This window comes from Dysidea avara, chromosome 1 (genome assembly GCF_963678975.1).
Source record: "Dysidea avara chromosome 1, odDysAvar1.4, whole genome shotgun sequence".
Classification (NCBI taxonomy): Eukaryota; Metazoa; Porifera; class Demospongiae; order Dictyoceratida; family Dysideidae; genus Dysidea; species Dysidea avara.
The window spans coordinates 46,664,137-46,677,187 of record NC_089272.1 but is presented as its reverse complement, the minus strand read 5'-3'; the positions used below and the strand labels follow the sequence as shown (position 1 = coordinate 46,677,187).

Genomic DNA, 13,051 nt, shown 5'->3' with positions numbered 1-13,051 from the left:
AGGGTGACTTGTTTCTAGTTGATCTTTCTATAGGGTGATTTGTTTCTAGCTAGCTCTACAAGGTGATTTATTTCCAACTGATCTCTCTACAGGATGATTTGCTTCTAGGTGATCTCTCTACAAAGTGATTTGTGTCCAGCTGATCTCTTTACAGGATGATTACATAGCGGATGTCTCTACTGGGTGATTTGTTTCTAGCTGATCTCTCTACAAAGTAACCTTTTCCAGCTGAACTCTCTGCAGCATGACGTGGTCTGTGACTTGTTTCTAGTTGAACTCTCTACTGGGTGACTTGATCAAGCTGATCTCTGATTTATTTCTGGCTTATCTCTACAAGACGATTTGTTTTTAGCTGATCTCTCTCCACGGCAACTTACTTATAGTTTCATGAACTCTATATACACAGTGACTTGTTCCTATCTTATCTGTCTACAGGGTAGCTTGTTTCTACTGAACTCTCTACAGGGTGACTTGAAATGTAGCTGAACTCACTGCAGGGTGACTTGTTTCTAGCCGATCTCTCTATAGGGTGATTTGTTTCTAGCTGACTTCTCTACAGGGTGATTTGTTCTTGGCTAATCTCTCTACTGAGTGATTTGTTTCTAACTGATCTTTCTACAGGGTGATTTGTTTATAGCTAATCTCTTTGTTTCTAGCTGATCTTTCCACAGGGTGACTTGGTTCTAGCTCTACAAGGTGATTTGTGTCCAGCTGATCTCTCTACAGGATGATTACTTAGCTGATCTCTTTACTGGGTGATGTGTTTCTAGCTGATCTCTCTACAAGGTATCTTGTTTCCAGCTGAACTCTCTACAGGATGATCTGGTCTGTGACTTGTTTCTAGCTGAACTCTCTACAGGGTGGCTTGAAATGTCTCTACTGGGTGACTTAATTAAGCTGATCTCTCTACAGGGTGATTTCTGGCTGATCTCTTCATAGGGCAATTTGTTTCTAGCTGATCTCTCTTCTTGGCATATTAGCAAACATTTGACCTGGAAGTATTTTAAAAATTAACATGTTCTAAAAAGAGCATACAGTGTATGGAGCAAAGTTAATCAGCAAAGCTAAGCTTCTAAAGGATGAACAACTCTGATTTCTTTCTTACATTACTTTGTTTTGTATTTAATGCACTAGACCTTTTTTAGTGTCTGGAGGTATGTTAAAAATTAACTTGCTCTATTAGAGCATACAGTGTATGGAGTGAAGTAAAGTTTCTAAAGATTGAACAACTCATATCGTTTCTACATTATTTTATTCTATATCCACTCAAAAACAGCCAAGCTGTAAAAAAAGAGTGTGGCCCTCAAAAGCCTGGTTGAAAAAAGTTGTGAAATCAAAGGTGGCGGCCAAGAAATGGTTGCAATGATGTTAATGCTAAAAAAATTTTAACAATGCACAAAGCCATTATTAATTTTTTTTTGCATTAACATCATTGCAGCCATTTCTTGGCCACCACTTTTGATTTCACAACTTTTTTCACCCAGGCTTTTGAGGGCCACACCCTTTTTTACAGCTTGGCTGTTTTAGAGTGGATTTCACTTCTTTTTGTATTTTCAAAAACCAAATCCTGCACCTTTTTACTGGGATATAATTTCCAGGCTGTTGTATCACAAGTTTTGCTAGCATATAGCGCTTATTGTGATGATTATGATGATGATGATTGGCGTGAGTCAGTCAAACTAGTATGCTCACAGACCGCCTGGGGGCGAAACTAAGTTAATACTACAAATATATCACTGATCAATACGAAAATGGCTCTGATTTGATGAAATAGCTACTAGATTGAGCCTCAAAGTGTTGCAACAATAGTATGGTGCTAATGCTCTAATAGAGCACACGTTTTTGCTTTCGCTGAAATCATCCAATAGAACACACATAGAATGTTCTAGAACAATCTAAATTTTCTATTGGTAGATCAGTTTTACTTATTAAGCTAGAATTTTCATTTATAAGGTAGAAATTAAGTGAAGTGATCAGCCAAGATAGCAGTGGTTCAGTGGTTAAGGATGCAGACGTTAGGTATGGAGGTCCTTGGTTCGAACTCTAGTATGATCAGTTCTTTTTTTTTTCGACATTTTTATGCACCTTTTTTGCCCCCCAGTGACTGCTCTATTAGAGTATCCCGATCCCGCGATTTTACACTTGCTCGGTTTTTGCTTTATAATTTTGTAGCTGAAGTATGTTACTGTTCTAACCACCAAAAGGCACTCCTATGATGATCAGCCTATGTACACACGAATTTTCAAGTTATTCCTCTACTCGGTTTACCCTGTAGCCGTGACAAAAGTTTCATATTATTTTACATGAATAAATGCTCATAACTCCTTGGATATTTATCAGATTCATAGCAAACTTGGTACGCGAATGTACCTTTATACGCTCTTTACTTGTGCCAAATATCAATACAATGAAGTTATAAGTTTGTGTTTTATAGCAATTTTTGCCAAGTGTGCAAAAAGAAATCAAAGCCCCCGTAGCTCCCCTACGGCAAAGAAAGAAATTAAAACGAAACTTTGGCCACTCATATCTCAGAAACGGCAATGGAGATTTCCTTCAAATTTGGTATGTGGCGTGGCCTACCTGGCGGGCACCTCTGTAGTGAAACTAGTTTCAATCGAATAAGTGATCATGGAGCTACAAAGGTGTGAAGATCACGTTTTCTTTCTTCCTGTAAATATACTCATGGTGTGGCGCGCCGGCTTCTTGGGCTGCACGACACACTACAGTGTGCCTTGATTCTTCCTGCCGGCTTCTTGGGCCGCACGACACTACCGTGTGTCTTGATTCTTCCTGTAAATATACTCACGGTGTGGCGCGCCGGCTTCTTGGGCCACACGACACACTACCGTGTGTCTTGATGTTGGTGCATCGTAGAAAATATCAGACCTGTTCAGTGTCTGGAAGAATTTTAAAATGTTTACAGTCACCAACAGAGCATACAAAGGTATGCACGAAAAAGGCAATCTTCTAAAAGGTGAAAAACTCCTACATTACTTTTTTTCTATATGTTGATGCTGCACAGCAAACTTCAGACCTGTTCAGTGTCTGGAAATATTTTAAAACTTAACATGCTCTAATAGAGCATACAGTGTATGGAGCAAAGTTGAGCTTCTCTTTAAAGGGTGGACAATGCTAATTTATTTCATACATTACTTTCTTTCTTTTCTTTCAATACTTTCTGTTTTTTTCTTTCTTTTCTTCTTTCTTTTGTTTCTTTTATTTATTTTTATTACCACATTACTTGCTTATAGCTGCATGAACTCTCTCTACAGGGTGATTTTTCTAGCTGATCCCTCTACTGAGAGATTTGTTTCTAACTGATATCTCTACTGTGTGAATAATATCAATTGTTTATAGCTAATCTCTCTACAGGGAAACTTGTTTCTACTGAACTCTCTGAAGGGTAACTTGTTTCTAGCTGATCTTCCTACAGGGTGATTGGTTTTTAGCTAATCTCTCTTTGTTTCTATCTTTGTTTCTAGTTGATCTTTCTACAGGGTGAATTGTTTCTAGCTCTACAAGGTGATTTGTTTCCAGCTGATTTCTCTACAGGATGATTATGTAGCTCATCTCTCTACTGGGTGACTTTTTTCTAGCTCTCTATAAGATAACTTGTTTCCAGCTGCTCTCCGCTGGGTAACTTGAAATATAGTTGAACTCTCTTTAGGGTAACTGGTTTCTAGCTGATCTTTCTACAGATGACTTGTTTCAAGCTAATCTCTTTACAGGGTGACTTGTTTCTAGCTAATCTCTCTACAGGGTGACTTTATTGTAGTTGAGTTCTATACAGAGTGGCTTATAATTGAGTTTAATTCTCTACAGCGCATAGTTAAATGCTTTATAATTTATTTCTTAGCTGACTGCTTTATTAGGGTGACTGCTCTATTAGAGTATTTCGATCTTGCACTTGCTACACCGAGTTGGATCTCGCGTTATAACTCTGTTGCTTTAAGTGTGATTCTTCTACACCCAGGGGCGGATCTAGGGGGGGGGGGGGGGGGCTTTGGGGGCTGAATCCCCCCCCCCTCCCTTCATATTTAGGCTTTACTTGATCAATATGCTGAGTATTATAATGAAATTTTGTCTTAGCATAATTATATGATCACTAATAATACAAATACTCATAAAACCACCTTATAAACATCTTTCCAAGGTATTATCAGTGGATTTATGCTAAAATTAATGCAACAAGAACCCGAATCAGCATTGGAGGTGTAGAAGATCGAGATACTCTAATAGAGCAGTCAGCTAGAACATTCACTGGAAACATGTAGTTGGTTCTGTTATGGAATTTTTCCAAATCTGCCTGCACCTATACATACAATGAAGTGCATTGGTCTGTTTAAAAGGCTTCATTCATCTACTTGTGTAGTTAATATGTATGGCAATACTTAATTAAGGTACATAATTTCCATTGAAAATGCTCTCAGATTCAATCTTGTATTGTTCAAATTTCAAAATTTTCCACTTTCAACATTATTATTCTAACATGCACCTATTCAGTGTTGTGCAATTGTGAGAGGGGTGCATCATGTACTTGGTTGTCTGTACCTACCCAAACTTTTCCATTAGCAAAATGCTTCAGAGAGCCATACCTATAATCTAAAGACAGTATATAAAATATCTACAGGCAGAAAATAAATATGAATTTTATGTGGAAATGTCTCCAAATTGCAGTATTTTAGCATCTATTTTTCAAATTTTCCTGGGGAGGCATGTCCCCAGACCCTCCTAGTTCCAGCATGTGAAGCATGCTGGGAAGTATACTTCGCACACCTCTACCCAAGAGCCGGGATTAGTACCTTGAGTTAGCCCCCCCTTTTATAAATCCTAGATCCACTCCTGACACCGTTGAAGGGTCTTTCTAAGATGAATATTCCACCTGTACACCAATTTTCAAATGGTTCCCCCAAACGTTTTTTTGAGTAGGCGTGGCAAGTGAACGTTTTTTGTTAGCTAATCTCGATTGCATAATTGTCACACACTGTTGGTTTTTTTATTATATCTTCGTGGTATTTAACTCGATTACTTTGAAACTATAGGAGGTTTGAGATTCATTAGTCAACCTATTCACGTACCGATTTTCAGCTTCTTTCCATAAGCGGTTTACCCTGTAGGCGTGGCAACATATTGGTGTTATTTTTCGTGAATAATCGCTAATAACTCCTTGCCTGTTTATGCTATTCCAGCCAAATTTGGTATCCTGATGCGCCTGTATACCCCCCTTCTGTGTGCCAAATATCAAGACAATCGGATAAGGTGTTCGCGTTTTATAGTAGTTTTTATATGTGTGCAAAAAAATGAAGAAAAACAAAGAAACTAAGCCAATTAATTTTTTGAAGTCGCATATCTCGGGAATGCTTGAAGCGATTTACTCAAATTTAGTATGTGTTGTACTGACGTTGGCGTGCATGTCCAAAGCAAAGATCGTCTTGTTTTGTAAAGGCAGCACAGAGCTACGGAGGTGCGAAATCGCATTTTTGTTCTTCATGTCAATATACTCACGGGTGTTGTGTGCTGGCTTCTTGGCCACACGACACACTACCGTGTGTCTTGATTTCTTTTAGCATTTTGCTAAAGTGTAAAGTTGCAATCAATAATTCTAAATAAGAATAACTTGGCATGTTTGCTCAAAGAAAGTCACCCATAATTTTAAAATTTGGTACGTACTTTACATACTGTACATAATTATGTTCAAACATAATGACTATAGCATTAACATTGGCAGCATACCTGTCACTAAAGTTTACCTAATGTGACGGTGCAAATTGGTCTTCCAACAATTGTGACCAGATTTTACAAAACTGTTCCAAGTCGCACATCAGGCAAAATCAAACTAACACACACTAGTGGATAGCTACTCTATCGTACTAATAGTTTACTACTCAAACTACTCGAGGCTGGTTTAACAGGTGTCTTTTCTTTGTGGTGTGGAGAGCTCAATTAGTGGTTTCTGGCCTTGTGAAGTGCCTGGCTTGACAAGAATCAGTGGTTTACTGGTGGATGGCCTGATTATGTTGGCCAATTGTGTTTTCTGTTGATTTTGCAAAAATATCAGCCACTAAGAAGCCAGCACAGCCCTGTAATCTCGTGTCTGGACTTAAATCATGGTCTGCCTCCAATTTTGAAGTCTATCTCTTGCCCACCCTTCCACCCCCTCCCCTTTGTGAGCACTCATGATACCACTTTGCTCTTCCAACTGCTCAGATTTTCTGTCTTATTTGGTAGAAAACTCTACAAGCAGCTGCAAGTTACAAGTACTGGAAAAGGTCTGAAAATTAAACAGTGATGCATTTCTTGTGTAAATTTCATACACGTTTATGTTGACTAGATTTCTTTAAAACCATTTGTCTTGAAACTTCTAATGTGCAATTTGGTTCATTCTTCTAAAATCCAGTCACATTTTTAACCAGATTTTACAAAACTGATCCAAATCGCACAGCAGGCAAAACCAAACTAACACCTCCAGTGGATAGCTACACTATCTACTAGTAGTTTTGACACTCAGTACCACTCAAACTACTCGAGGCTGGTTTCAACAGACGTTTTTTCTGGGAGGTGTGTAGAACTTTTAGGCCTTGCAAAGGACCTGGCTTGGCAAGAATCAGTGGGTTACTGGTGGACAGCCTGATAATGTTGGCAAGATGTTTTTTCTGTGGATTTTGCTACATATCAGCCACTAAGGAGCCAGTACAACCCTGTAATCTCGTCTCTGGACTCCAATTGTGGTCTGCCTCCATTTTGAGGTCTAACCCTTGCCCACCCTGCCACCCCCCACCCTCTTGTGAGTACTCGTGATATTACTTTGCTCATCCAACTACTCAGATTTTCTATCTTATTTGGTGGGAAACTCTACGAGCAGCTACAAGTACTGAAAGTAATCTGAAAAGTGACAAATTGATGCATCTTTAGTGTAAATTTCATACGTGTGCTTGTTATCCTTGGAGAGTTATGCTGGCTTGGATTCTTTAAAACTGTTTATCTCGAAACTTCTAATATGCGATTTGGATCGTTTTTCCAAAATCCAGTCACATTTAGAGATGGTTAATCTTATTCAATGTCCATAATAACTGTGTGAGATCTCCCTATAGTCAAGTCTCTCCCAAAGTTGGATTCCGCAATGCGAAAAATCGACATCCTCCAATCAAGTACCTAATTATTGTCATGTGTTAGGCTAAGTGTAACTTGAATAACACCAACGTGGCAGCCAAGTTTATTACTTTCTTCTGGTAGAAAACGATACAAATGTCTTAAAATCACGTGGTTTTTCATTGCAGCAGTTCGTAGGGTTCTTCGTATGCCACAATATTCATTCTCAACATTGTTCAAGTAGTCTATCATCAACTCAAAGTGTCGGTGGTTTGATTTTATTGGTCAGTTTCTGGTGGCAGCACGATCTGTGCGGCTTTTTGGCAACAAACAAAATGTTTCTTCCTCTGGAGCACAGGACAAGCAGAGCAGCAACTGTGCCATGGGTCAGCAATGACCAGTACTAGGTAAAGTACCTGCATGTGGAGTATGGTTATAATTGAAGCTTGTTAGCCATCTGGCTGAGCCATCTATATACTGAAATTTGGCCAAAACGACGCGCTTTTTGCAAACAAATACCAGAATGGTTGATAAATCAGTATAACAGTCTCCAACAGCAAGGATAGGAAGCTTATAAACATCTAACAATACAACTATCTTGACAAGTAGACACATAGAGCAATCCAATGCATGAAATAGGCACTCATATGATTGAAATTCAAATTTAGGAAAATACACCCATAATCTATTCCAATTACCTTAAAATCACTTGAAATCAAATGACAATAAATTTGTATGAATTAGGTTCAGCATCTCGATTATCCAGCAGTCTAAGACTCTCCCTATGATGCCATCACAGCATAAGACACACCTGCACTGGTCCAGAACATGCCTGAGTGAGCAATTAACACAAATATTTACAAAAGGAGTGCACTTTAAGGTTTCTTTTCAGAAATGAAAGCGATTTCATGAGTATTTCCGCAATTTGAATTTCGATCACGTAAGTTCTTATTTCATGCATTGGATTGCTCTATGTGTTTAATGGGTGAGATAGCCGTATTATTAAGTGCTTATAAGCTTCCTATCCTTGCTGTTGGAGACTGTCATACTGATTTATCAACCATTCTGGTATTTGTTTGCAAAAATTGCATCGTTTTGGCCAAATTTCAGCATATAGATGGCTCAACCAGATGGCTAACAAGCTACAATTATAACCATGCTCCAGATGCTTTACCTAGTACTGGTCATTGCTGACCCACGGCGCAGTTGCTGTTCTGCTTGTCCTGTGCTCCAGAGGAAGAAACATTTTGTTTGTCGCCAAAAAGCCGCACAGATTGTGCTGCCATCAGAAACAGACCAATAAAATCAAGCCACCAGTACTTTGAGTTGATGATAGGCTACTTGAACAATGTTGAGAGTGAATATCGTGGCATATGAAGAACCCTACAAACCGCTGCAACAAAAAATCACGTGATTTTAAGACATTTGTATTGTTTTCTACCAGAAGAAAATGACAAACTTGGCTGCCACGCTGGTGTTACACTTAGCCTAACACATGACAATAGTTAGGCAGTTGATTGGAGGATATCAATTTTTCGCATTATGGACCCTACCAAAGTACCAAATATTTACAATTTGTGTTATAAGTGGTACCATGTATTGTCCATGTACAGATAAATGCTGATGGAGTTATTAGTCTTGAAAGAAGATACATGTATAGTACAAAAACTCCTCTGTCATTACCACTGAGTGGAATCGATAAGATCATTGCACCATACTGGTCTGATGTTGACACCAGCGGAACCGGAGATATTTACTATCGTCAGACCACTGATCCTAGTCTCCTTGCTAGAGCAACCAATGAAATAAGAGCAGCTTATCCAATATCACTGAATTTAATTATTACAAACATGATTATAGCTACATGGGATAGTGTTGGTTACTATCATAAGAACACTGATAAAGTAAGTGTGTATATGGTGGTATTGATATAGTAGGTATTTATGCAATGCATTGCAGTTTCAACAATTTTTAGAATGTCATATTTATTTTATACTGATAAAAATAGTTGCACACATGGGTTAAATAATTATGTAATGCTACATGTATACACTGTATGTAGCCATAAGTAAAGTTGTGTTCTCTAAATTATGGTCCAGTGGGTTACATTTAACAAGCAAAATGAGTATAGAACACCGGTGATCATGTACTGTATTTAAATGTTTAGATTAAAATCACTATTGAAGCATAAGCTACCCCATACATGACAAGGTCTGTGAAAACTGGTCTTTTGGTCCATGCCAACAGGTTTAATTTTTCGTCATCAATGCAAAGCTACACGAATACACTATCACAGCCCACTAGTAAGCCATACAAGTAGTCTGGGGCCTTGATGGAAGTCTGGCCAATATGGTAATGGGTGTATGTGACTGTATAGCTCTGTGGTGTTGGATAAAGACATGTGCCGTAATTTCTTTTCATTTTAGCTAGCTTTGAGCCCTGAAATACCCACAACTTGGCCTAATTTCCCTCCATGCACTTCTCTTTTTTTATAAACAGCCTTTGTCCTTTTAACCACCCTTATTGTAACATGTCTGAAATAGCAAAATCCCACAAAGAATATCTATATTAGCAGACAACAGATAATTTGAAAGGCAAGGAATTACTGTAGTGCAAAATGTGTAAATATTTGGTACAAGTACAATAGCTTTAACCATTGGTGGGCTGCAATGCAACACTTTAAATACTTAAAGAGAGTGTTTCTTGATACTTGTAAATAAGTGATAAGATTTGTTTTTCTAGAGACAGTTGCATACACAGTAGTTCATTTATGCTGTTTCATTTTATACACATTTACAATCTAACCATAGACCAACACATTCCAGTGTGTGCTAGCCACTAATGGAGTTGAGTCATTTGTAATATTTCTATATGCTTATGGGGGAATACAATGGACTACTGGTGATAGATCTGGTGGAGATGATGGACTTGGTGGAACTGAAGCTTTAGCAGGCATTAATGCTGGTGATGGTAAAAAATTCATAACCATTCCTGGATCTCTAACTCCTAACATAATCAATATTACTCATACATCTAATGTTGGTATTCCAGGAATGTGGATATTCCAAGTAGATGGTAAATTAATATATGTATATACGTGTTATATTCATCTAACTTTTTCAAAGTTTGCAAATTAGATAAACTGTACATACAAGGGAAAATTAGGAATTGTAAATAATGATACTGTAGTTATACTTTGAAACAAATGATTCTATGGCATTTAGCCCTGTATTGTGGCTAGGGACCCGCCGATTATGCTGGCATAATAATGAGCATAATAGGTGCCTGAAAGCATTGAGCATAATGCTAGCATAATAGGCAGAACACTTGTGTGTTACCATAAATTCTTGCTTACCAAATACATATAACAGAAAAAGATCGATATACTCTAATAGAACAGTCAGAATATAATCAGACAGCTGACTGTTCTATTAGAGTATATCGATCTTTTCTGTGACATGCATTTTGACAAGCAAGGATTCAGAGTCTGTGCTTCAGCAACTTACTGTTTTCTCATAAAGTGCAAATTTACTACAAAAACATGGGAACTGCGGTATAAATATTGAGCATAATTTAAGCATAATAGGCAAAATTTTGAGCAGTACAGCATAGCATAATAGGTAAAATAATGGGCATAATCGGCGGGTCCCTAATTGTGGCACCTGAGTGCTACTACAAGACCTGAATGTTTCTGAATTGTGTAGAACCCTGTAAGCCTAGCTACTGTAATTAGACTACAACTCATAATTGTACCTTGACAACTACTTGTAAACATGAAATGTGTTGTTAACTTATAGAAACAAGCCCATTACACCTCTTTCTAATTCAGTATGGCCATTACAGTAATTAGTATCCATTTAAATGCTCATGTATTTGCCAGTGTTACAGGTGCATTTTTACCATGATTTGTATCACTTCAGATTGTGGTCTCTATAGGACATGAACATGGTTTTATGGAATTTGGAGGCCACATTTTTAGCCAATGATGAAATTTCAGTATTGAAATAATTGAAGTTAAAGTTCTATTAGGGGTCATAGAAATAAAAGGTAACAATTCTTAGCTTTCCCTATTATGACTGGTGAACCCACTCATATTGCATCAGAAGAAGGATAGTACCAGACATAACTACATGTCATGACCAGATTTGCAAAAAGGTACCTTTTCCACACTTTTTACATGCCAGCAAACAAAGTGATGTAACACTTGACTCCTTATACTGATTAACTTTTCAAAATGCAACCAAGTACTTCAGCAGCACGCATGGAAAATTTTAGGCAATCATATGCAATGATAAAAAAGTTACAAAGCTCCAAAGATTAAAAAAATGGGTCAAATTTTGTGGTGCCTTTTCACAAATCCAGTCACATTTTATGCCTGAATTTGTGCCTAAACTTACCATTACTAAAAGTGAAGTAGCCATTATGCTTTGTTTTAAGCTAAGTTCAGTCCATTAAACAAGTGTTACAAATGCAGAATAATATGAGAAGTACCTCTGTAATAGTGGGCCATTTCATGGTAAATTGGATAGGGAAGCCATTATGAGCTACATGTACCATGAATTGAAATCTTGCAATGTCAGCAAAAACAAATTGGACACAAAGAAGATCAAAGGTAAACCTATGACACAGATAGCAGCATGCAAAAAGGTACTTGTTGGGCTGAAACAATGACTAATGTGAAAAATTCAGTCTGTAGCCTTACTGTAATGACCCTTGTCTGAAAGCATTATTAAGTACTGTAATTTCTCTTAAGTCAGTCAGCAGAAAACACCACTGAATAATAAATAATTATTTTGTAGCAACCTATTGGTAGCATTTCAAGTTGCAGTGAAGGTACATTTGGGCTTACTGTAAATCCATCTAACCAATACTGTCAAGGCAGATGAAGGTTGTAAGGCTGGTTACTGGTCAACCTCTTTTTATGAGAAAATGCAAACCTCCATAATATGTGTGACTAAATTTTTGATAACCATCAATCTATGCACACAACAGTGAAGTTCATTTTTCACTATGAATGGATAGCCATACCAATACTCTACACATTTATGCCACTCCCATGCCTCTGATTTGCTCAGGCTGCTTTTCACAAGTGGATTTCTAGAGATATGTGCCAGCCACTGAGAATGCTCTGGCACGTTGTAATGTCACTGGCCAGCTGAAGCACAAGACTAGAGACATGTACTGCCTTGGACAGTTGTCCAGATATTTTCTACGTACATTTCTTTAATTTTCAGTAGCACAGGTAGTCTTGAGAACCCAATATTAAGGCTGGAGTCACCATATCACCCACTCAGCCATTTTCTGTTCATATATCAATCACCCCCTTAACCACACCACCAGGCCCCTCCCCCATCACCCATGGTGGTGTTGCTTGTGTTACAGATACCATCATGAAAAAGGTGCTTAAAATACGAATAGCTAGTTTGCTGTGGATTGAAGTGAAATAAACACTATGGTTGGCTGCAGTCACGGTGAAGATTCCAAACTCATAGCTTTTGACCTTCCCAAGTTATACTGGATTGAAATGTTTAAATTGCATATCTCACAATCTATTTGATGTACATAGATCAATGATTTTCCAAATTAGGTCACATACAGTACTACCATCCTGTATGATAATTACCTTTCCTGGGTCAAAGTATCTTAACATAATACTACAAAATTGTGGTATAGTATGTAGGTGTTAATGAGGATAAACTGCTATTGTATTATTGTAAGCTATAATTGCATAATAATGTGACCAACACTGGAAAATAATCCCATGACAGTGCAGTGGCAGATCCAGATGGGTTTCTGGGGTTTCGACAGAAACCCCCTTTTAAATTTACCTCAGTGGCAGTCTAAATACATAAACATTGTTGCACTGACAATTTAATTGTCATAGCAAACAACTATATACCACTGTATTTCAGTAGCATGCATGCAGTTGCACTTAACTAACACCTTTTATAGCTATTAAACC

The 13,051-nt window shown here is 37.8% G+C and overlaps 2 protein-coding genes across 4 annotated transcripts in view; both read left to right on the top strand.

Annotated features, from left to right (window-relative positions):
* Nucleotides 1–13,051, top strand: part of LOC136265857 (uncharacterized) — a 425,715-nt gene that overhangs the window by 214,762 nt on the left and 197,902 nt on the right. The gene's annotated exons all lie outside the window — the stretch shown is intronic.
* The window catches only part of LOC136265875 (uncharacterized), an 83,836-nt gene that overhangs the window by 68,123 nt on the left and 2,662 nt on the right, over nt 1–13,051 (top strand). The window contains exons 18-19 of the mRNA XM_066060817.1: nt 8,703–8,993; nt 9,900–10,164. Coding sequence (XP_065916889.1) covers nt 8,703–8,993; nt 9,900–10,164 — 556 coding nt within the window. The remainder of the gene's footprint in view (nt 1–8,702; nt 8,994–9,899; nt 10,165–13,051) is intronic.